The sequence below is a fragment of the Sturnus vulgaris genome, chromosome 1, assembly GCF_052056855.1.
Source record: "Sturnus vulgaris isolate bStuVul1 chromosome 1, bStuVul1.hap1, whole genome shotgun sequence".
NCBI lineage: Eukaryota > Metazoa > Chordata > Aves > Passeriformes > Sturnidae > Sturnus > Sturnus vulgaris.
In genome coordinates this window covers 86,041,207-86,067,720 of record NC_142243.1, presented here as the reverse complement: position 1 = coordinate 86,067,720, position 26,514 = coordinate 86,041,207, and the positions used below count along the sequence as shown (strand labels likewise).

General features: G+C 37.9%; 1 protein-coding gene across 3 annotated transcripts in view; it reads right to left on the bottom strand.

The window, feature by feature from the left end:
* The window catches only part of SEMA5A (semaphorin 5A), a 411,339-nt gene that overhangs the window by 9,785 nt on the left and 375,040 nt on the right, over positions 1–26,514 (bottom strand). For all 3 annotated transcript variants that reach the window (XM_088171122.1, XM_088171116.1, XM_088171133.1), the window contains exons 17-20: positions 24,762–24,987; positions 15,125–15,343; positions 6,148–6,318; positions 1,057–1,212 (exon numbers count right to left, since the gene is read on the bottom strand). In XM_088171122.1, coding sequence (XP_088027248.1) covers positions 1,057–1,212; positions 6,148–6,318; positions 15,125–15,343; positions 24,762–24,987 — 772 coding nt within the window. The remainder of the gene's footprint in view (positions 1–1,056; positions 1,213–6,147; positions 6,319–15,124; positions 15,344–24,761; positions 24,988–26,514) is intronic.

Sequence of the window (26,514 nt, the reverse complement as noted above, 5' to 3'; positions counted from 1 at the left end):
TTGTTTCAGATTCTGAAAATGTCTACCTTCCAAAACAAGATATAGAGTTTATACTGGATTAAGATGCAGATTCACAGAATGTGAATATTAATAGAACTTCAAAAGCTTTAGAAAAGAGAAAAGACAATGTGGAAGTTTTTGCTTTCATACTGAAATTTTTCACATTGGTTTTAGAGGAAAATACTATTTGGGAGTTAAAGCATTATGCACCATCCATAAAAACAGAGTTTAACGTTGCTGATGTCTTTGTTACATTGTACTATAGTTTACTGCATAGTCACACAAAGAAAAAGTTGCGTCACTGAACAAACAGCTAGATTTCAAATGATACATTAAAATGTAAATTTTTCTCTCTGTGAAAAGACCTCTAGCTTTTTTTAATGTACACAGGGAGAAAGCTGACTGTTAACAGCAGTACATTGTGACCACCCATACTGTTGTGTGGATTTAAATGACTCCTGTGATTTAACAACAAAAGCACAGTCATGAGTTTCCACAAATACTATAGAATAATACATAACGTGACTATCCATCAGGTACTTAGCAGTCATGGGAGATAAGGACTGGAGGCAAAGCTAAAAGTATTTACCTTTCTGAGCAGTTATGAATGCAAGGGACTCTGAAATTATTTCCAGATTAACAACCACAGCACCCATTTTGTACAGGCAAACCAAAAATCCGACAGCAACGTTTCTTTAATAATCCTAGCCTCAAAAACACTTAAAATAAAAAGCAAACTACTTCTGCTTGCTGTGTGTATTCATGTGGAGTACAATGGGAGACACCTACAGAATGCTGTGACAGTGACTAACCAAAGTCCCAGGCAATGACAGTAGGGACAGCTCCACAGCACTGGGTGCCATGGGACAGATTTTTATGTAGACACCAGATCCAACAACATTATCTCTGCACAGTAGACCAACATCCTGGTGCTGACTAAAGGCAAGTTCTGCTTCAGCTCATGGATCTGAACAGTGCAGTCCGGAGCAGTGCTATGCCTCGGTCCTGAAACCTTGAGAGATTTCCCAAATCCTTCAAGGAGGTGGCAGATCTCACCTGGTATAACGTTGGAGTCCACAGCACAGGCTCGGCTCTCGGAGGCGTTGCCCGTGCACTGGGTGCCCACAGGAAACAGAACGATGCACTGCCGAGCGCGCGTCTGGGAGCCGGACGAGTCGCAGTCAGACCACTCGGACCACTCGGACCAGCTGTCTGCAGCAGGCAGAGAGGGACACACAAGGAGACACTGTGAGTAAGGAGATCAAGTGCACTGAGTGAGAGAGAGAGAGAGAAATAGCCTGTATTCCTGAGTTAGGACAGAAAGGACTCCCCAGCTACCACCGTATAGCAGAGGGCAGCTCCTTCATTCCGATAAAACAAAGGCAGTTTGGCTTTGGCAGAAATCTCCGAAATGTGGGTGTGATGGTAAATTTGCCACAGAAGTCTCGTGGTTTTGGCTTCTGCCATGGTCTTTGCGTGTGGAAGTGAGAAGCCGGAGGCTTCTGTGGGGGTGACGGAAAGAGTGATAGCTGTGGAATTAATTCCAGTCTAATCATTAGGGTGGACAAGGGCACTGCATTTTTTTAAGTGCCTGACAAGTAGCAATGAGAACTACAAGAGTGCATATTCCAGTCTGAAACAGTATGTGTATCTAACCACAAAAATAGAAGCATCTTGAAGATTTTTTAAAGTTTTCTTTTTTAGCTTTTGCTGTTTCAGGTTAATTTCTTGGCTGTAGATTCTTCTCTTCCCCATTCAGTTTGTCACCTTCTATTTCTTTTCTATATTTCTTCCTCCTCTCATGTAGCTTTGATTAAGATATTTTTATTTCATGCCTGTGTGATCTCAGATACTTTCCTTAAATGAAGGGAATCGATCTCATTCCCATGAGACGGTGTGAGTTTACTGCACTCGGCATTCTTACAACTCAAGGCCAAGCCCTGCCTTCATAGGAGACTTCTGAGTTTGGCAAATACAGGAAAGACAGAGCTCAGGTAAACTCCCTTTCTTCTGTCAGTTTTCCCACAAATATAGGTTTTTATGGGTTTTGACTACTATTCCAAACCAAACTTGTTTCTACGTCAAAATTTTAAGTGATTTTATGCCAATATGAAGCAAATTTACAAATCTAAATATTGCTTCAAATTAAAAACTCTGTATTTTCTAATTTTGATTCAAGTTAGATTGAAGAATGTTACAATTTGTGAGTCAGTGAAGTTTTCGACACTGTTAATCAGGTGGAAAGTCAAGGACATTTTACACTCTTTGGGGCCCCTTCCAATACCTTGTATAATTCCAGAATACAAGGTTCACATTTACTCATTACTTTCCCCTTGTTTCCCCTTGGGAAAGAAGTTAAAACTCTCAGTCCTCTAAAATTTAACAGACTTCAGCAGGAATATTTGAGACTGCAGTCTTGAAAAATGCCAAGCAATGGATGTTGCTTATTAAATAGATTTACCTAGCAGGTCAGGTAAGAACTAGGATATTGATATTTAATGAACAATTAGTAACTGTCTGGATGAGGCCTTCTTTGAACAACAGGACAAATACCTTGATTCAATCAGCTTGTAAGATCTTGTTATTGTGAGTAGCAGAAATACTCAGCTCTGTCCTTTGGCTTTTCTGTTTCCCAGGAAAGGTCCTGGGAGGGGCTCATTTGCAGAGCAGGTACTAGGAGCATAGAGGCAGATGCCAAAATGTAGTCCAATCCTAATTCAGGAGGGTAGGAGAGCTGAGGTGGGAGTCAAGCAAATGGAGAGGCTTCCTGCTTACTTAGTGTGGCACATCCAGTGTCAGCTTCTGGGTCTAAGTAAAATAAGTATATGGATCCTTACCTTAAGTAACAATAAAGCCCTGCTCATTCAAGCTTAAAGGAATGTTGCCCATTACAAATCTTGACCCAGTTCTCACTGATGTCAGAGAGCATGCTTAAGCCAGAGCCAAGATTCTTGTCCAGTCCTGGTATAATTGGGATATATGCAGCAGGTGCCAAAATACTTGTGGGCATCCTAAATGTATCTTGTTGGCTGGTGCACTCTGCAGCCCCATCTTGTCCAACGAGCTTTTGACCTGCCAGATCCTTTGCTGAAGAAGCTACATTCCATGATGAAGTAGGAACTTCAGAGTACACAGGGATCATGCTAAGTCATATATGGGTGGCTGGGCAAGGTTATTGTTTCCTCCTGCTCCTTAGGGGACCCATAAAGAAGCCATGTGAGTCCTGCAGTGCACCCAGGCACTACAGGACAGGGAGTCTGTGTGTCTGGTGCCGGGCTGATCAGCTTCATCTGGCACACAGAATCACAGAGGAGGAGAGCAGGGACATCAGTGCAGGCATGAAACAGAGGGTCACCCCTGCTATGGTGGCTCCTCACACCACAGGTTTGGTGTGAGGAGGTTGTTGGGAGCTGCAGAGAAGTAAGACTAACAGATGTAGGACTTCAAATTGTCAATGTGCCATCACTGGGAAGGTGATCCCATAGCTTTTGCATGCTTTTCTGCTGACAGTTATCTTGCCTCATTCCTTTGATTTCTGTATCTTCAAAGGACCTGAGGCTCTCTTGCACCTCAGGCAGACTCCTCTCAACTTGCTCCTCAGTTCTGTGCACAAGTCATGAAAATGTAAAAGAGAGGGTGGACTGGAGAGGTGTTTAACCTGGAACTGCTTTTCACCTCTATGGCAAGGCTTAATCATGACATGTTGTATCTACTTCCTACAGAGTCTTGGCTGGCCTTTGAAGCCAGGTTAAGATAAAGCAGTTCCTAAGAGATAGCTTGGTTTAGGCGGCACTGCAGAAAGAGCAGATTAATCAATGTAACATTTAAATTTCTTTCATGCAGTATTACACCACCATCTCTAAATGCTCAGCTGCTTTGTCCATTATTTGTATGTGTAAGTTACCAATCCAAGGACAGAATGTATTTTCACCTTACAGAAGCAATAAATACTTAAGGTATAGAATACTGTTTTATGCAACATATTGCAGACACCACTGCAACTGATTACACTTAGTGATAATCAGCCACTACTGATCAATCCTGCAGTGCTTCCTTTCATATTGCTGTGATTGCATTTGGGTGAATTAAAACAAAAACTACAAACTCAATGATAGAGCTTTTAAAATGAAAGATGAGAAAAATTGATGTGCTTTGCAGACACAAGCCTGTTATTTTCTTTTAAGTGCATACTTGAATACTTTCAGTTGGATTTGCCATTAAATCTCTATATCCGCAACAAATCCTTTGCATCAGGATTCCAGAAAGTCTTGTTTTCTGCTAGTTTTGTTTGGAGGGGGGGAAAAAAAGGAGTATTTCAAATGCCAAAAAATCTTAGCTCTTTTCACAACTTAGGAAATGTTATAAATCATTTCCATTTTATGCATATTCATTTCAGTGTTGGTTGGTTGTTCTTAGATGCCAAGTGTCATTACTATTCTCTTATATTGAGCATGTCACTCTAACAGTGAATATCAGCAATGGTGCTTTCAGATCTGCACAAGGATGAATCACTCTTCACCTGATCCTTACCACAAGAAAATGGCTCTGCAGGCATTCAGGCACCTGTCCAAACTTGATATATGAAGCACTGTGGTTATTTTTGACTCATACATGTGAAATAAGGGCAGCAAAAGGCAGTTTGGAAATCTATATTGTAAACATGAGGCAAGGGCCATTCTCACAGCTAGTGGACGATGCGCTCTTTCAAAAACCTATGGCAAATTTCAGTGGGATTGAAATATCAATAAAATATTACAGAATGTGAAAAATACATTTTAAGCCTCTGAAATATTATTGTTTTATAAGGGTTTCCACTTTCTTGAACCAAGATGGATGGAACCAACTTTCTCCTCCATTCTCCATCTGCTCCAAAATTTAGGTCACAGGCAGGTCAAAATAAGATGAAGACATTATTTATGAATGTTTGCAAACTGTCATTTATAGGGAAATGAATGGTGGTAGAAAATAAATGCACAAAAGAAATAGCAATACTAGCACAGTGAACACTCCAGCTCTGACCTTTCAAAGATACCTCAAAGGATTTCAAGGCAGCTATGCAACTTCTACATACAAATGTACACTATTTGTCTCAAAAAATCAAAGAATCAACTGATTTCTATGCTTGGTTTTTGTTTAATTTTTGGGGGTGTTTTTTTTTTTTTTTTTTATTTTAATCAGGTTTTTTTTTTAACCTAATCTGCTTTAATTTTGACAAAGTAGGTACTTTTATTCTGCTGGAAGACATGCAGTGCCTAGAAAAGGAAAGAATCATAGCAAGTATTATGATCCATTCAAACTCATGAGGCTTTTGCCCTTGCATGCACAGCCTCATTATATGAGCTGAAAACTTTTGCTATGAAGTGGAGGAGCTCTAAGTGAAGCAAGTAATAGAGTGTGGCATCAGAGCTTTTTTCCTTTTGCTGTTGCCTATAATCCACTAATAAGCAGTAAATGGAAGTTTATGTAGTTTTAATCTCAATTTCTCACTTAAACTTAATTTAAAGAAAAATAGTTTCCTTTAATATGAGTCAAAAGGCAGAGTCAAAGTTACAGAAATAGACATGATCCATAATATCATACAACTAGCAGGAGTGCTGAGACATTTAATCTACTAAGCACTCCACGGTCATTTAAAAAGATCAGATCTTTGCTCCTTAACATACAAAGTTGAAGAAGAAAATTTACAAAGACCATGAAAGTTTTCTTTGTGCTTTAAATGAAAACAAGGCAAATATTATCTTCTTGAAGGACCTAGTGATAACACATGTTGAATATTAACCTCGGCAATTTGCTTGCTTTGAATGTCTGGTGTTGTAACAAAAGCACTTCTTTGTGATATTTTTATTAAAAGTCTCATAAACCATTTGCATGGTCCACTTCAAATATTACATAATTTTATTTAATCCAGGTTCAGATATAGTAACTTAGATTTTAATTTTTAAAGAGGGAGGAAGGAGGCAGTGTCCAATAGAATATACTCTGCTAGTTCTTGATTTACTGTAGCATGTAGGAGCTGATTGCACACTTAATAAGGGAGACGAATTATTTGCTTCTGAATAATAGATGAAGGACATTCTGTAGCCTAAGCGGGCACGCCTCGTTCTGTGGCACACAGAGAAGGAAGGTGGCTGGGCTGGGTGGCTGTACCTGGACACGGCTGTGTGTTGCAGAGTGCCTCCTCAGTGTGCAGCCCAAGGCAGATATCCCCTCCGTACGCCGGCGCCGGGTTGGTGCAGGAGCGCGTTCTCATGTAATGCCCTCCTCCACACGTTGCTGAGCACTTTGACCAAGAGGACCAACAAGACCAACCTCCATCCACTGAAAAGACAAAGAATACTGTATTTCTCAAGCTGATGTGAGACACGACATAATCCAGCTCATCTTGCTCATAGGTCCTGGTACGCTAGAAAAGCCGAACAAAATTACTCATTCATATAAGACACTTTTAGTGGGTATAATATCTTTTAGGGCAAATTTTTTTTTCTTTTCTTTTTCTTTTCTTTTCTTAGTTTGGAGGAAACAAAATACCAAAGCTTGTTTAGCAGAAATATTGTAAACTCAGAGTAGTTTTTTATTGATATAAATAAAACTTAGCCAAATAATCGCAACAGAAGGATGAAGGAATCCAGAATTTGTTTCACAACCCAGGTAGATTGCCTTAACCCTACAACCCATTTCAAATGATCTAACACAGTTGTAGGATTTGATGGACTAATATAATGTTACAGTCTTAACACAGCTCTACCATAGACGTCAGAAGTAGAACAATGGCAGAAGTTTAAAAAGTAAAAGACACTGACAAAAAGGAGTTGCCACTTTAGGTTTCTAAAATGAGTTTTTGAAGAATAAATATTATTATTTACCTTCCCCTCCCTCCCCTCTTTTGCATTTACCAATACAAGTATGTCAAGCTATTCTCCAGTCAGTTTTCTTAACATTCCTCTGAAACGTAGGCAAGATTTCATGGGAGACCCATTTGTCACATAGTTTATGACACTAGCCAAGATTTAAATGAAAGTTCACCTCATTGCCTGCACCAGTCTGGCTCCTTTGAGCCCCTGTTCCTAAAGGTATCACTCCAGGATGTATTTCTGGTATTTACAGCCACATTGCAGCCCATCTGCCAAAGACTTTGTACCTGCAGCCACATGACAAAGTCATATGTACTTCTCCCAGAGAAGTATTCCTTTTGCTCAGTATTTTCTTAATTTATCTTTTTTCTTTTAAGAGATGAAACCTTAAACATTCAAATTTTCACGTGCTAAAAAAAAAATTTCTTTTCAAACCTCTATTTCAAGCATTATCACTTGAATTCTTACGGAAGTAAATTATTTACCATGTCTTTTTGATGTTTTCTGTTCAATCAATGAAACAGCCTTTCAAGGGATAGTTTATACTGGTTTACTGAAATGCTATTCCCTCATTATCTCTTACCATTAAAAAAAAAAAGGTTAAACATCTTTAAAAAATTAGCTTACAATGAAAAAATCTATGTGGTATTTGCATTTAGATTTTGTCTTAGAATGAGATGTAGAACATTAAAAAATACTCATTTTGGCTTTACATGATGGTATATCACAAATGCACTTGGTGAGTTGAGTAGAATGATTTCTATGCAAAGTCTTCAACACTGAGAAAATAAGAATCTTGATATTAAAAGGTATACATGCATTTTTAATGTCATTTCAGATACAGGTTCTCAACTGCTACTCAAACAGATAATTCACTATTACATAACCAAGATTATTTACTAATCCTGTAATTGAAGTTGTTGAATATACTGCATTTTATTCCCTGCATTGTTTGTTTGCAACGTTATCCTAAACATCAAGAAAACATGGACTTGGCACTTCCTTGCCAAAAACTGTAGTTGTGAAAACTCTTGCAACTAATTTATCTGGACTCTGAAGCCTGATTTGACAGACAAGATTTCTATAATCTGGTACTATATTCCAAGTATGCAATTTAAATAAATTATTTCCATTATTAAGGAATTCAATGATTGCTACATCATACAACAAATCATTGTGCATGAGAGAGTTTTATACCATCTATCATAAATAAGTACTGTATCTCAGTAGAGTATCTGACTTGTTCTCTTACTCGTGTTTTTCTTATTCATACTTTTCACTGGAAAACAAATATGTCTTTTTGCCTGAGATAACTCTATTAATGCAGTATTATGCAAACTCATATCAAAGAAATCCATAGGTTATTTGTCTTCAGTGCAGATGAAATATACTATGCAATTTTATAACCATTTCAAGACACGGTATCCTTTATTCAGAACTTGCCTCTTTTTTTCATTTATTAAAAATTATGTCAAATAAAAGTAGAAGCTGTTACCCAAACTATTTATTTCATACGTTATTAAGGCTTTACCTTTCTAGATACTCCCTTTCTTCTTATTTTATTTTTTTCTTTAAAGTGATCTTTGACTAGCTCAATGAATGATCAGAGGCATGTCTGCTGCAGCATATAGACCTTCATGAAACAGAATTGATTCTGCCCGCGATTAACTACACACAACATAAATTGTCTGCAAACACTGGCAGTGCATTGTTCACTGCAATGGAGACTGCAACCCCCAACACTTTCCTACCTATTTTTCAATGGACCAGAGTGAGAATTATAAATGCACCTGCATTTGAAATTGCTATCGATCTACAGGTGGCCGGGAGCACAGAGACCAATGTGACACCCAGGGACGTCACCACGTTCCACAACTGCAGTGAGCATGGCTGTACTATGTGTCTTCAGATGTAAAGGGAGAAGTGGGTCTGGGGAAGGTGCAGAAGGACAAATATAATAGACAATATTAGATTTGATCCTAGTTGAGCTGGACAGTGCAACTATAACTGGATTTTTTTAGCAACTATTTACTGACAGGCTGCCTCTAACCTTTCAAGGACTATTGTAACTACCTCTTTTATCTATCCCCAGAACTTACTTTTTCTTTTCAGCAACAGAGGATAATAAGGCATTGTCATGGTTAAATAAGATCAAAGGAGTGGGTATTTACTGCTTGAGTTTTTACAAGACCTAAATAGAGCTCTGCGGTTTCTTTCATCTTTCTTTAAGTTGCTTAGCAACAAAGCACCATCTGGGTTTTTTTCTCCTTTTTTTCCTTTTGTCATGGAGCCCTTAATGTTATTTCTGCCTCTTACAGGAGGAAAAATACACAGCAGCAGGTTCCACTCACTACAGTTTCTTTACATAACAATTTTGAAGAGATGTTGGACAAAAGAAAGTCATTACAGTAGTTTCACAATGAAAGATTTAAAGAGTCTTTACATTTTTGACAATTGCTGAGATTGGTCCCTTTAGGAAGAAGGCTCTTTTTAACTAGGAGGGTGCTATCAACCAGTGCTCTTTCTTTTGCAGTAAAGCAAACAACTTTTTGCCTACTGGCCATGATTGAGGTTAATAAGTATTTCTTCACTGTAATGAAAAAAACACACGCCATAGGGAAGAGGATGTACCAGGAAGAAACATCATACAGAAACGGGATCTCCTGAGGGCACAAAACATCCACACAACTGGAGAATTTCCAAGAGACAATTAAGTAAACTGGATACCCTGCTATGCACTTTGGATTTTACAAGGACATGTGGGCAGACACAATGACCTCACCTGCTTCCATGAGAACACAGACAGAATTGCAGGCTCCTTTATAAACTGTCTGCAAGTTGGACAGCCTGCTGCTCCCTTCCAGACACCTGGAGATCATCCCATTCCACACCACTTAGTCTACTGCTTTTTCCCAATCCTGTGGGATACTGCTGCATGTTTCAGTGTGGGAAATGAGCAATTTTTACATCATAGCTTACAAAGGCAAAGTCTTATTTCTATGATACCTTTTATTCATAAAAGCAATGCTGGATGAAACAGTCAAAATAGTGCAGTGCAGGAACATAAGGCAAACAAATGGTTCTACGAAAAGAATAATAACAAAATCTAAGGGTCCACTCGGGTTTAAGTCTGTAGCTGAGACTTTTAAGTCAGAAAACCAACAGTTGCTTCAAAGAGCAGTTCATCCCTCTTCTTGCTGGCTATAGAAGCAGCCTAGAGAGATCAGTGGGATAATGATCAGAGAGATCATTATGAGATGGGCTTCAGCCTCCATTTACTCCTGATTTCTGAAGCTACTGCAGGATAAATTTTATTCTTTTAAAAACATTCTTGTTTTCTTGTGGCCAAGCATGAGTTCAAAGAAAAAAAGAATAGGGGGAAATTAAAACAATAAACAAGAAAACAAATTAAAAAATAAAATAAAAACCAAAACAAATAAAAAGCAATTGTCTTTAGGGAATTCATAAATAACAAATAGTCTTTCAGGGATTTTTGAAACTCATTATTGTTATTAGCAGGTTTAGTGATATATGAATTTATTCAGATCTTCTAAGCTAAAATGTCACAACTAAACTAAACTCGAACTACTATAATAAAAATCTGAAATTGGTAAAATCCCAAAATATTGTCATGAAATATCAGATTTTCAAATTTAAGAGATGGCAACTGTCCTTTTCCTCTGATCCTCCCTCCACCATGCCCTGAAGACAAGAGAGAACAGGAACTCCAGTTCATGCTACTCAGTGCTCATATAGCTCTGCTTTCAATGTCTAAGTAAGGCACATCAGCTACGTGTCCTTATGCAAAGGAATATAAGAGAAGGCAACAAGAAACAAACCAAAACACAAATGAAGAAAAGTTGTCTTTTTCTACAGAGAAAACTGAAGAGATGTGCAATACTGTCAACTAGGACAGCCTTCTTTAGGTTTGGTTGTATTGTCAGACAAACAGATCTTATAGTCAGAAAATTCCTGTAATTTTTGTAGCTTTGCAGAATCTATCATTCAAACAACACTTCTCTTCATCATCTATTTCTCTTCATAATGTAAATATCTTGCAAACCCCCAAGGATAACAAAACTTTAATTTTAGATTCCTTTTATTATTGACTGCAGATTAGTAACTCAAAGAAAACAGAAATGTCAGTGAGCATTCACAGATCCTTTCCATGGTTTTTGAGGCAGTTCAGTTCAGTTCTTGCCAGCTTAATGCTATTCACATCCCTGAGACATAAAAGAGAGCTGAGGCACAGGTTCAAAGCATAATTTGCTAGTGCAAGACAATAGTTCAAATTCTCCTGCCCCTCAAAGTAACTTAGCCAGATGGAAAGAGTACTGAGAACATGCCTTTACCCTACACTGCCTCACAAACTATTTCTGCAGCTTATTTGGGAGAGTGATAGTTAGTTGAAGGCAAAACTGTACGAGAGATCATTCTAAAACTTGAACAATACAGACATATAATCTTCCAGGACCTGGATACAATTTCTGGCCATTTTCTGGCACTGTTCAATTTACCATTATATATTCAGCCTTCAAATACTATGAGCAAAAGGCCCAGTGACTGCTACCAATCTCCCCATCAGTGGACCATTTACTACTGCAGAAAAAATTCAGTTTCTCTCTCCCCTGCAGGTTTAAAAAAAGGTTTAATAGAACTTGCTGAAGGCAGAGTCTAGATGACTTCAGTAATTTTTTAAAGTTTTGGGATCCTGCATTTAACCACCAATTTATGTTTCTTAATATATTAATAAGTATATTTACGATGCTGCAAGTGTTGCAAGAAACTTAAACATACAAGACAGCCTTGGACACTTTGACTGCTCCATGGGCTTTTACATTGTGTTAGTCCTTCAGAGCTCTAAGTATCTTCCAGGATGACACTGAGCCCAGATCAATTCCTTGAGAAGCACGATGTCCTACTGACTTTCAGCGTGACTTAAACACTGCTCAGTATCTTTCTCTATCACTCCCTTTCTCAGCGGTTTATATCATGAGGGGTTGATGCTGCCTGCAATAAGCAGAAGAGGCAGCAAAGCAGAACTGAGCTTGCCGTGGCAGGAAGGGCTCTTTATGGCTTCCACTGCACCTCTGCCTGCTAACCAGAATATTTCTGGAAGTGTAATGACTAGGCTGGACTGTTACTAAAAGGTTCTGTGCCAGAATGGAGTTGAGGTGAAGCTGTCCTTACTGTGGAGGAGCTCAGGAAAATCTTAGGCAGCATCAAATTCTTTGTTGCAATTTTAATTCTGGTACTACAGAAAATACTTTCAGGTCAAGGTCAGAACAAAATCTCCTCACATTCCTTAGCCTTTCTGTCTCTTTCATTAAAAATTAAGAGAATTCAAATTTATTGGTGTACTTCTCCAGTAAGGATTTATTTCCTTCCTACAAGTTTATAATCAGGTCTAATTTATGGATAAGCCTTATCCTGCAATAATATTTTACTCTCCCATGTCTCAAAAAAAAAAAAAAAAATCAATTACATCTAGTGCTTTCAAAGTTTTCCCTTCAGATTTATTTGAGATCTGATTTAATCTCCTATTTTTTTTTAATTACTGTCAAAGAGTCATTCTGTAGCTGAGGAAATTTGCGATTCCTTGTTGCAGGCTGTGATACATCTAAATACTTCTTTCATTCTCTACATCTTTATTCAATTTTGCTTTGCACTGTCAAGAAAAATAAAACTTGTTTCTTAATAAAATTATTAGATAGATTAGGGCACCACTTCTCGCTTCAGAAAGGCCCACCATACTTTATACCCACTGACCTTTTAAAATATTTTCTTATTCAAAGTGCAGTTTTCACTTCTGCCTTAAAATTTGTGGTTTTTAGTCTGGGGTATTGTCTATCTCATAAACAACTAGGGCCTCTACAACAAACTTATAGGTGTGTTTTACTGGTTAAAATAATTTCTTTCAAAAAATGTAACAGTGAATAGCTGCAGAGCTTAATAAAAATACCACCTCTGAAAACTTTTGACTTATTTTACCTTTTAAAAAATCCCCAAAAATTCAAGACAGCATTTAATTTGAAAATCAACAGCAAGGGCTGAACAACAAATCTAGCCCCGTTTTATAGACAATCTGTGTCTATTTAATGAATGTATTTCAGTTACTACAGTATGGTGATGTGATCAGATATCTCAGAGCTTGTGAGCCGAGCTGGTACCTTATATCACACTACTCATGTGCTTCCAAGGAAGCTGACAGCAGTGTCCTATGGAGAGATTCCCTTTGCAAGGGGAGCAGGGACCAATGAGCAGTTGCTATGTTCCAGGTTGCTTCACCTACAGCATACACCCCTGGGGAGGTCTGCACACGTTTGTACAATGGTCTTCTAAATCTGATTTAATTAATTACTGCCAAACAGTGCAGTTACATGAAACAGAATTGCTTATCATTTTATTATCCTGGAAAAAGCAAGGTGCTATGATTCTAGTCTGGGAACTAATGAATCACACACTAGGGCTGGACCCACATGGAGAAGACTTAGACCACAATTTTCTAATTCTCTGAAAAATACTGGCTCTCTGTTGGTTCCCTTTTACCTCTCTCCAATAGTGCATAGTGCAGAAAACATGGAGACCCTTCACTGGTCATGTCTCTATGCTCAGAAAGAAGCATCATCTCTTCCCTTGATCTCCTCAGATGTTCACACTCCCAGATAGAGAAGCTACAAAATGAGCAACTTGAAGCTAGTTTCCTCCTTGGACACAGCAAGAAAATTTCACCAGAAAGAACTGGGTGCTTGTGCCCAAGTGCCTCTTTTAGAGCTTCGATGGCTCAATGGGCTTTTCCCCAGATCAAAACAGGGATCCTCAACAGAAATTCCCCATGGATCTGCCCCACTAGCAGGAGAGCTGGGGGCTTGGGTGCCTCAGGGCATTCAAGTTTTCAAACAATCCTACTGTTCCTGTTAGCAATAAAACTGCAGAGAAATTTGCTTTCAGTGAACAGCCAGAGTGTTCAGAGTGCTGCTGGGTTTGTAGGCTGTGTGCCAAAACATATTGCTTAGGTTCAGTTCAAGATGGCAGCATGTTTTTCCAGAAACTGTGTCCTCCCGAGAGGGAAGTGTTTTCTGCACAGATCTGCTTAAATTCTGATGCAAGGAATGGACAGTGACTGTTAGAGGGCTTTAAAAGCTTAGGGAAAGCACTGCAAAAAAATTGGACTAAATACTTGTGTTATAATAACCAGTGTGTCCATGATTTAAGGAATACAGTTTTAATTTGAAACCATATATGTATATGTTAATACACATGTATGCTTTAAAATAGTGGTACACATACATAGTACATATACTGCCATAATAATTCTTCAGGTCCACACTTGAATAAATGACAAAATCTTAAAGTCTTCAACAAGAAAATATGTAGCACTGCTACACATAATTAATACAATTAAAGATGTATGAAAAGCTTATTTCTAAATGTACTTGTTGCTGCTGAAAATAACTGAATCTTTCAGTCTTCTTTCCTTCTTCTCTCTATTGTTTCTTACCTTGAATTCTCTCTTCCTAAATCAATAGCACCTTCTTTTCTTCATGTGTTCTCCTATATCTTTCACCGTTCTTTTCCCACAAAGCCTCTGTAAAGCTCAAAAGCCTTTCAGTTTGAATGTCTGTTTTACAAAGAGTGAAATGCGACTGAAACCAAGATTTTTTTTCCCCCTCTAGGTCGGAAATACCACAACGATTTTTAATCCAAAGTAGTTTCTTGTAAGCATATATTCTACTTGTAATCTCTTTCATAGAATCATGAAACTACTTTAAATTAAGGAGAAACTCAATATTCCAAGAACAATCTTTATGGACTACTTGAATAAGCATCTAATTTGGTGATCAGTTGTGAACCATATTTGTGGGCAATCAACACTTAAAAGCTAACATTGATTTAATGTCAGCAACTACTGTGATGAAAGCAATATTTTGAGTTTAAATAAAGACTAGGTCAGGTTTATCATGTCTTGACAGAATTCTTATGTCTTTTTTTTCCTATAAGTTTACATACAAAAATTATATTTTTACGGTCAGTCTCACAAGTGGAAAAAGATATAGATATTAATACTCCTGACAATACATTTATTGACGTCACATTAAAATATTACCCAAATTCACTCACATTATAAAGGTAAATTTGAGCTGAAATCGATTTAAGAACCAAAACAAACCAAATACTCACCAACTAAAATAGAAGAACCTCAAACCAAATATTGCAAGGTATAACCTTGAAGATGAGCTACTTTATTTTCTTTAATTTCATTTGAAACTTACCTGGGCAAGGCAAAATGTTGCATTCCTGGTACTCTAGAGATGGGCCAAGGCAAGGAAGTCCCCCATATTTGGGCTCAGGATTGCTGCAGACCCGTTTGCGATTGCGGATACCTCTACTGCAGTCACGACTGCACTGAGACCACGGAGACCAGGGTGACCAGGCACCATTGATGGTATGAGCAGAGTATCTTCCAGAACGCAAGAAGTCCCCTGACAATCCTAATAAAATAAGGATTGAAAAAGTAATGCTGAATTAAAACAGTATCTCACCCCAAACTAATATTTTCCTCTTCAAATTTACTCCTGGGCTTCTAGTAGCAAGTAATATGAACAAGAGTGCTTTGTCATTTAGTCTCACAATCTCAACCTGAGTTTAATCTCAAAAATCTGTTCCATAATAAAAATTTTATAATCACTTACACAGAACTACAGTGAAGAGTTGGATCCAACATTCCAGTTAAAACTTTTTGGTTTCATTGACTGAATTATACAATTTACTCCGCCTAAGAATGATAAAAATTTTCTCTCTCTTGCACAGGAATTACTATCAGAAAATCTCCAAATATATTACATAGATATAATTGCCTCTGTTTTACAGGAAGAAGGTGACAAAGGAGACTGGATTGAGGTTCCTGTGACCACTCATCGAGCCAGCTCCCCTGGTCCTCCTGCAGGGCTCTGCCCACCAAGTCCACACAGCCTGCCTTCACTGCTGCTGGCTGTGCACAGAGGCTCACGAGTATCTCTTGCACTGTACTTATCCTATATTCAGACTTTAGATAGTGTCCACTAATAATTTCACAAAGTCTAGCAAAACTACCCTCTTGTACAAAGCAATGTTTTGCCAATTTAAAAAACAGTTTATTTTCCACTGAGTTGAAGCTAAGCTACATATATGCTATAGAAATCAGCCTTTTGGACCCACACACACACACACCATAGAAAATTAATTTTTAAAGTTATCATCTGGCCAGTGGAAAACATATTTTCTAAGTAAGTTTAATACAGAGAAAAGGCATTAAACAGCAATGGATGAAGTCTGCTATTTATCGGTGAGAGGGGAAACACAGATCTTGTTCACAGCATGCAACCAATAGACCTGGATATAGTCCTGAGTGAAGTTCTAATAATCTGCAGTCCATTTGAGTATCTCTATCACTTTTGGTATTGGTCCTGCATGTGAAAAGACTCCCTCAACTGTAGTAAGCACAACACTAAAATCACTCTTGAGCTGTAGCCTTACCTCTAAGCATCATTACTAAGCATCTCCACCAACACTACTGGGATTTCCTACTGTTGCCAAAGCAGTTCAAAGCCTTTCCCAGTGGAAACTCTGATTGATGGACCAATACTTGCTGCTTATGTTACAAGTACTTATTTAAGTAGCTGAGATGAGAGAAGGTCCTGTGAATGGTACTTCAGCCAGCAGAGGATGTGGCTGACTCTATGCTTCAGTATTGCCAACGTAAGTGCAGATGAACTGTATCATCAACAGTGGAGAAATGCAGGGGATTGTTTGCAGCTCTAACTGCAGCACAATGTCTATTCTTAAAATTTTGTGCCCTATGCACAGGCATAAGCATGGTGGAATTATGAAATGGAGATAAAGAATCAGAAGATTTACTGAACGATGCCATGAAAACAGACAGAAATAATACCGTGAAGTGTCTGCCCAACAGCAGTCCTGCATGGAACAGGATCAGCATTCTGCATAACTATGATGGAAGAGCCTCTTACTTGCAGTGTTCACCCTATTTCTACCCAGGGTTATGGCATTAGTAACACTGCTTAACTTCTTCCCCAAGAAATACATTCACAATCATCCCAAAGTAGATGAGGGTTTGCATATTTTTATTCAATACTTGATAACATGCAATATTGGAATGATGATGCACTGACACAGAAATACTGGTAATAAGAAACTGCTGAAATTAATAAGAAAACAGCAGAACTGCAGTATAAAAATGACTAAAAATGGATAAAACCTTTCAGGAATTATAGAGGGTAACTATTTCTTCCCTGCTGAGCCAGATTCTATTACGCAGATATTAAAAGTAGCATTTCAAAAAACATGACATACATTCAAATGCAAAAAAGGAGCAGATACAGAGAAACAAAATGTGAATTACAAATACAGGTCCACTTTCCTGCTCTGTAAGACCCTTTTTATGTGATTTTGTATCACTCTGGTCATGGAAATTCTCAGCTTCTGTATACAGTGAGCTCTGAGAACAAAATAATAGTATGTTTTATGCCAGAATTCTAAATCAAAGGGGTTTTTAAGTTATTAAATTAAGAGCAATGCAAACAATGAAAAAAGTATTAATCAGACCAGACTGCCAGTCATTCCATTCATAAATCACTGCAGGGTGTATCACTTTGCGCTGGTCAACCCATCACACACTTTATAAGAATACTAGGATATTTTGAAGATATTTTGGCAGGATACATGTAGCTTTTTAAGTCCTAAGGAAAATGTGTGACCTTATCTGACATTATGGTATTACATTTCTTGTGATTTAAATTGGGGACTGGGGAATGGAATCTTCTAAGGGAAAGCTCAAAGGTAGTTTAGCTCTGAAACAGAAAAATATTCCAAAGAATCTTTTCAGTGTGGAGTTTGGCCTGCAGCAAGTGTTCCCCGGAGTTTTCTTCTTACCAAACATTAAAAAATTTATTATAAGTACCAGTCTTTTCACAGTTTTATGCTAGTTAATGCAGTGTTCATAAAGGGGGTTTTGAAATTTTCTGTTCAGACAGAAACTATACAATAAAAAATTAACATTATATCATTAACAGCACAAAAAGTTACAAGATCAGTTTGCAGACTGGAAATACTGTTCTGTATATTCCTTGAACAGTGTTATAGGCTTTTACAATGATGGGACAGGGTGCACAGAGGAGGGGAGAACAGTGGATATTACTTATGTCAGCTTTAGTATGGGTTTTAACACTGACCGCCATAACTTCCTGCTAGACAAGTCAACAAAGTATGAGCTAGATAAGTGGACAGTGCAATGTGTTGAAAACTGGCTGAGCAACCAGGCCCAGACTACAGTGATCAGCTGTTAAGCTGCAAAAAAGTCACGAGGTTCAATCCTGCTTAACACCATCATTAATGACCTGGACACGTTTGCCTTGACTGTGAAGACTGGCTGATAAACCAAAGGGTCGTGTCACACTTTGACAAGGCAGAGAGAAACCTCAAGGAGTTCAACTGGGGAAAATGCAAAGTCTTGAATCTGCACAGGAGCAACCTCATGCAACCATATTTTGAGGCCAGCCACCTAGAAAGCAGTGCTGCAGAGAGAGTTCTTGGGGTTCCAGAGGAAAGAAAGATGAACATGAGCCAGAAGCGTGCCCTTATGGAAAAGAAGGCACTTGGGTTACACCGGGAAGAGTTTTTCCAATAGGTCAAGGAAGGATCCTTCCCCTCCACTCAGCCATCTGGGGCTCTGGACCCAGTTCCTGAGTCCTTCAGCTAAGTCCTGTTCATTAACTGAGGTGGTGGAGGGAATGAGGGCAATATAAAATTAATCAAAAGATTACACTGTAGAATGTGTTCCAGCAAAAAAATTTCAGAAAATAAGTGTATATACAGAACCAAGTCCTAGCCTTATCACCATTTACATCAAATTTGACAGGAGAAGGCATAAATAGAAAAGCATTGTAATCTTTCACAGCAAGTGGCACAAAACTAAAAACTCCAACTTGTCTCATTAAATGCTGGTTTTCTTGCTTGCTGCTTCTGTTTGCAGTTTGGGCCACTTTCAGATTTCTCTACATCCAACTCCAGGGACAGAAACCAGATTGTGCCACCCAACAAGATCCAACATTAAGCTGCTTTTCTCAGATTACTGCTCCCAAGATAAATATATATAGCCATACGAGGATGCAATGGCCAATGCCCTTGGCATGGTAGCAGCAGAAGTCTAGTTGCCAAAACAAAATCTTAGTCTCCATTATTTAAAGCCCAACTACAGAAATAGTTGTAAAATCTACAAAGAGAATGATCAGTCATAGGATCATCAATAAACTAATGAATAGTTTTCCCAAGACAGGTAGAATGCCAGTAAGTCAAGTTCTGATCCGATCTTTATGACAGATTCATCATTCAAATGTTTTAAACCAAATTCTTCTCAGAAAGCCTATGAGTGACTTAGAGCCCTCTGAACAACTAGAAGTATGAATTCTACTTACAGCTTACCAAGAGGCTCATTTTCAGTTGTTCAGAAGTCATACTCAAGTAACAAACTGCTGCACACTGTGGCTAGAAAAGAGGATTTAACTACTTGATCCCAGCATGATTTTAAAAGGCAGTTGTGCCTCTCTGAGGTGAAAAGTTCCACAAGTAACAGCAAGTACTGCAAAAACTTCAGTAAAAGCAATCACAGTGATTTTGTGGACAAAATAATCATCAACTTCTAAGATCATGAAGACAGAAGATATGAACTGACATCTAAACAAAAGACTTTTCTCTCATTTTAAACACTTCTGCTTTGTTCAGTGTCAGTAAAATTACAGGGAAATTAGCACTGCCCTGCTGATAATTTACTTATTCCATAATTCCAATATAACAGAAAACAATTGCCCAATTAATTTACATAATTCTGATAAAAACCAAGGTGATTTGATGATTTATAAGTAAATTTTTAAAACATTTTTGTTGAATTGAAATAGCTTCATAAATCCACAAGAAATTAATCCTGTTTGAAGACTTGTTAGCATGAAAGTCACCTGCTCTGACTAGCACAGGAGAAAAAAATCTGCCTTTGCAAAAACCTGTAATGAGACTTTGGTTGTCCTGATTCTGCTTGAAAACTGCAACATTCTCAGCCAAGTTCAATTAATTTGCTTAAAAGTGAGGCTCTATTAAAGCACATAGTTTAATAATAATTCCCTAGTCTAGCCTGTAGCTAAGTAATACAGCCCTAAGTAAGAGAGAAGTAGCTGTGACACCTGATAAATTATATTACTTGACTGATTTATGACTTATGTCCTCCAGTTCCAACCTAACTAAGAAAATTCAATTATCCAAGCAGTCTAGGTTCATGACTTTAGGAAAAGATTATCTGAAGCCAAAATTCAGGTATCCTGAATCATTTCTAAATGACAGCATGAAACACTGCTTGAAGTGCAGAGGTAACAAGGATAAGCAAATATTGTTTCAGTGCTGTCACTTCCTTAAGATAGGCTGCAAGTTATTTGACAATATTATTGAAGCATAAAACTTACATAACTTCAGGTCTAAATACTTATAAAAACTTTATAAACCTTGAAAACATAGTAAAATTGAAATAGTAAAACGTAACGGCAAATATTAATGCAATGCAAAGATGGCATATTTAAATACCCAAAGAGTAGGCTGGGTGTAGATGGAGGATGTCACGTTAGCATGATAACTATTTCTTGTACATAGATTTTCTGTGTTTAAGCATTTAACCCCAAAGTTCTAGTAACTTGTACTTTATCAATCAAACTGGAATTTATCATCAAATTCAGTTCTAACTTCCAGAATTCATTTTGCTCTTACTCAGGATACCACAGTTTAGCTTCAGTATGACAGCATAAGAGATAACATCTTAAAACATACACCTCCTGACTACAGGAGATTCCTGATTATCAGCGCATGTTCTATTCTGTAAAAAATTCTGAATGCAATATAGATTTCCTGTGGGTAACACAAGGAAAGATTTAATCAAACTTTTCACAAGAGATCACAGCTACTAGAAGAGTAATTCATGCCTTCACAAATAACTATTGTTATGAGGTTTGAGATAGAGGAAGCAGCAACAACTGGGAATCTAGGTGCAGATTTCCAGGTGCCTGGGAAAAAAAAAGGCAAACAAAAGACTCTTTAAGTCTGAAGTGAGTGAAATTACAAGTATTGCCTTTGTTAATTGCCTTCAGAACGTATTTTGGAAGCTAACCTGGTCTAACTCTGGGCATGTCAAAGTCAAGTGTCTGCATTGTACACCATGGAAAGAAGGCAGTATCTGTCTCCAGGGGGTGAACTGCACCCATCATATCAGATGCTTATCTTCAATGGATCCCTCATCCCTCAGGGTGCTGAAGCTCTCTTTGCAGACTACCACAGAGTCTAGAGTTCGGTAAGATAAATTCAACCTAGAAAAATTAGGCACACTCATACCTTGTGAAATATTTATCCCTGGGTTTAAAAAAATATGTTTTCAATAAAGTTATTACTGCTTATATATCACATAATCTTGCAGAGAGCCAGCATATTTAGTGTACATATTTAATATGTTTCATAAGCATGTATTAAATTACTAGGGTAATGTAATTTCTATACTCTGAATGCTGAATTGTACAGACAGTGCATTAAGACGCACAACAACATACACAATCTCAATCAGTTGATTTGAAATAGCTGTCTCTTTCCTATCTGAGCACTATATGACAACCCAGAGGCAGGGAACAAGATTTATTTTTCTTTCCTCTTAATCAAACTTCAAATCAGAAAAGCATGAATACAATCTGCAAATGCTACTGCTTACTTGATTGAGATAGAAATCTTACCACACTCAGGAGGAGTCTAGCGGGTTTCTGGCAACAAGTTCTATCTCTAAGCTCAGACTGCAAAAAAAGTTTGCTTTGCTAGCATTTGACATTGAAACATGATTCTGTTTAACACGGCATGACTATAGTTGCACAGTGGGAGATTATAGGCAATGAGAGAATTTCTAACAAATGGCTCCTATCTGCAAGGAACAGAGAACTGATCTCTGCAGAACACGCTCTGGTAATGAGGTATGCCAAGAATTCTGTAACAGAATTAATCTTTCTGTAAAAGCCAGAAAATTGCTACAATTCAACATGGAGATAATGAAAATAATGTTTCACAGCATCCAGGCTCTGGTCAGGTGGAAGTAAGTTATGATGTTTTCTTGCTATCTAGCCAGAAATGGTGAAGGTGTCTGCCACAATTCATGGTTTCCCATTCTTATGACTTCTCTCTGTTCCAAAAGCTACAGCTACTCTACATGACTCTTATTAATGTATTTACTTCCAGTGAAATCAAGGAGTAGTAGAGTGGTGGTGTGTTGGCCCACATCTAAACCTGGGAGCAGGGAAGTGCTCCTGAATCCTGCAGTTTAGACACCGTCAGCAAGTTTCATCTCATCAGTAAATCAAAATGGTGTCCTCTGACCCCTCCCTCAACAAATGTTCCATTCCATACTATTCTGACGTCCATAATCAGAAAATGACTAAGCAAACAGCCTCAATATAAGATGTGCTATTTCCACCAGAAGTGTATTGGTTAATGCAGCCACTTGGAACACCGATCGAGTTTCACCTTTCATTACAGAATAATTAAAGACTCACTGGCCAAAAAGAATCAAAGAATGAGAGCAAATTAATGACAAAGCCATAAGGGCACTCACTAGGAAGCACAGACAGATGTATAATAGTTTCTGCCCTGTCAAGTACTCAATAAAAAGTACTTAAATAATCAGTACTTTTGGGATTAGTCAGCAAAAAAATCCTTCACCCAGATGAACATTTCTATTACTAGGCAACGGGGTTGGGGTCAGGCACATACATTGCTCCAGTGATGAATTATTTCCAAATGAATCGAAGCAGCAGCTTCAGCAAGATGCAACAAAAAAGTACAATGCCAGGAAATTCAGGAGTATTATGTTCAGAAGCAAAAAAAATCTTCAATCTAATCAGGCAAAGAATGCACCTGAACCACCATCCCCGCCCCTATCACTTGCACACTGAAAAAATGCTTTATTAAAAAAATTGTAGGGTTTGTTACTTCTGCCTATATTCTGCAGGAGTCAGCTTATGCATCCAGCTCCAGGAGAGGTCTTATGATCATGACTTCAGAGATGAGAGAGGTGTCTCCAAGCCAAGCTTAAATTTCTTGCAGCAATGTGATCTATAACAAACTGGCTCTTCTCTGGCTTGCCCTGCTGACCTCCTCTCTTATGTCATGTGTTGGCTTTTGGATACTCCTTTCTTACTGCCATTTCAGCTGTCAGACCAGATTATACCTAGATTTTCCTGCAGATTTACTTTTACTTATTGTGATAACTTTCCCAAGTCTGCACTACCTGGTGAGAAAAATATTCTTTCTCATTTAATCTCATGAAATTTTAAAAATGTGTCATCCACATCTAAGTGCTGGAAGACAGCAAAAAGCAGCAGCACCACCTTGAAGTCTCATTAAGGACAAGAGATAGGTCATACACCAATCTTAGCAGAGGAAAATCTTTGCTAAATGTAAGTCTGAAATTTAGTATGGATGAAAACAGAAAAAACACTTGTGTCAAGAGTTGCTCCATGCCAAAATCTGCCTTGCTGCCCAGACCTAAATGAAATCCCAACATTTGACACTGTAGATTATCTGAAATGGGAATGACATAGAGCACAAAACTGAGTTTTATCTGGAGTACCACAGGTTTTGTTTTATGATTTTGCACAGTTCACTACTATATATTTCTTCAAAAAGTTGCTAACATGCGGCCCCCTCCAAAGAGACACAGATGCCAAGTGAAACAATAAAGGTTTTGTACAGGATGAAGGGGGAGGGAGGTCAGGATGGAAGTTTCTAGCAGATTATCACAGAAGCCAACTCTGCAGCCTCCCTGGCTACCAAAGCCTTGACATGTAAACCTAGTACAGGCAGGAGCTTAAAACTGACTTTTACAATAGCTGGTCTGTCTGAAAAATACTGAGAGTTAGAAAGTCCAAGGACTCAGAAACTGTTCTTTCTCTGTGGTCTTAGATACGTCAAATGCCTTCAGCTACACTTTTTTTTTCCCAGCTAACCTGGGTCTTGTGAAGATACAAAAGACTATGTAAGTGGAAAACGGCCTATAAATATTAATATTTAATAAAAAAAAAATCAATATTTTTAGATTATATGACTAAAATATAATACTTTAAAATATACGCAATAATACTTTAAAATATATACAATTAAAACTAGGTAATTGATTAAATGCATTCATAAAATTAGAGAGACTGTCAAAATTTCTCCTAGTTTTAATTTTCTATACATATACCAAACTATGTATTATTGACAGGAAAAGAAGAAAATTCTGAAATAAAGTAATTCTAATTTATAGTCTTCTAAATTTGAAAATATTTTGAAGGAGTATGGTTTTCAATCTCAGAAATAAAAAGAATTTTAAATTACTAGCAAAAGCACAACATAAGCTTTTATAATAGAAATTATCCAGTTCATAAACTCCTTATTTATTTAAACACCAGCATGAATCTTACAGTTGTTACTTTCAAACTACTGAGCAAAAGTTCTTCTTAGAGTATTCCATATTCTAGCAAAATATTCCAGATATATGTTAATGTTGCACAAATTTATCCCTAGTAAAAACTCAGGGGGAGTATAAGGGGCAACAGAATCTTACAAGAATAGGATTATTGTGAAGAGAATTAAAATAACCTGGCAAATCTCATAACTGGTGGTGAAAGACTCTTGCTTAAGTCTGAATGATGATGCTACAACCAGAAGAAACACAGGCTAGGTTCCCTGCTGGGGTCAGTACGCCCTGCACAAAACACCACCAAGCAGAAACGTTTGCCCTGTGCTGAAAACAGCATCCACGTCCCTGGCAGGGGCATGGTGCTCCCGCCTCGCTTTGCTCACCATCCGTGGAGCAGCCGCTGGAGCCGTCGCTGGAGCAGTAGCGCATCTCGATGCGCTGCCGGCCCACCTCCAGCAGGTTGGGGTCGGGCAGCCGCGCCTTGCAGGTGTATCGGAAGCGCTGCTCGTAGTGACCGCCGTTGTCCGAGATGTTCACCGGCGTCCAGGGCGTCCAAGGAGTCGTCTTTTTCAACTCTGGGCAGGGGTTGGTGTTACAAGGCTGATATTCCTGAAAGAAAATGGTCATCATTAACATCATCATCAAATACGACCTTAAAAACACCCCAGAGACACTCAAAACAGACAAAAAGACAACCCTTTTAAAAAAATATATTCTGCTATTTTTTCTGCATTTCCAATAGCATTGATCATCAATGAACTTTTAATACCAGTCTCAAAATGAAAGTGTTTTTTCTTCTTCTATGCGAGCACAGTACCACGCTGCTAAAAGCAATAATATACCAGTACAAATTAGATCTATCACACCTATAAAAACAGTAAATCAAACACTCTAAGTACCATAATCAAGCATATCCTTTATAAATTAATAGCCCCAAGTAAGGTGAAGCTAAATATGTTAAAGCTTTTAATTAAGAAGAATTCTGGTAAACTGCAAGTACATGACACAAACCAGCAAATAATTCCTCAGTAACATCTAGTGGCATATGAATAAGCAAACCACTGTCCATTTTGTATATTGCTTACATACTTCAAAAGGGACAACAGATAAAATATTGTTTTTATTACAGATTCTGGCTCCCTGAGGTGCATGTTACTCATAGCTCCAGAATTGCTAAACCTATCTTCAGAAGCAAATTCCCTGTGGAGTGATATACACTGAAAGGAGCAGATGACATTTAAGAAACCAATGCAGAATTGCCAGTATTCTCACAAATGCAGACTTGTCAGTATTCTCAAGCCCCACAATCTGTGTCTTCTGATGAGTATCATCAAGATCTGTAGGTCCTGCCTGTTCATTTTCCAGAACAAAATATACTTCATCTGATGCAAACTATTTGAAAAATATATAGATGAAATTAAACAACCATTGAATATAAAAATAAATTCACACTGAAAAATTATTAAAGATGAAAAGGAATAGTCATCGGTGGGAAAGCATTTAAATTTTCTCTCTACCTCTTGCCTGTTACAAAGAGAGAAACTGAGCTCCTTCTGAAAATGAGCCTATTAAAGTTTGTAATTCCACTAAACACTAAAAAAATAAGTAAACAATAGAAATAATTGTTTTATCATATAGTATAGCCTCTTTCTTCCATAACCTCTACCCCAGTTGATACCACCATGTTCCAAAAAACAATAGATTACCAGCTCGTCTCTTTCTCATGGTGATAATGTCCTTTATATCTCATACTTTCCTCAGTCCACTACCTCTTCTCACAGAGAGTCTAACTTATGAACATACCCAATTAGGTTTAGAGCAATTATTTTCTACCCATATTTTAATTTAAAGCTTGTGTTGGTATTTCAAATCTAAAAGAAGATTATTGTCTGAAAGCCTCTAATTTTTCCATCTGTTAGAGTTGGGGAAAAAAAAATCACCAGAAACCTCTGTCCCACTAACACAGGGATACACCACAGAACCTACCATTATGTTCAGGATTCTCAAGTTCTGAGGCCACAGGGACTTGTGACAACCTTATGCTTCCACAGTTTTGTGTTACTTCAGAAATAAAGAGCTCTTAGTCCAAAGGCTTCAGCTCTTTTTCCCTCCCGAGGGCTGTGCAAAGTCTCTTCC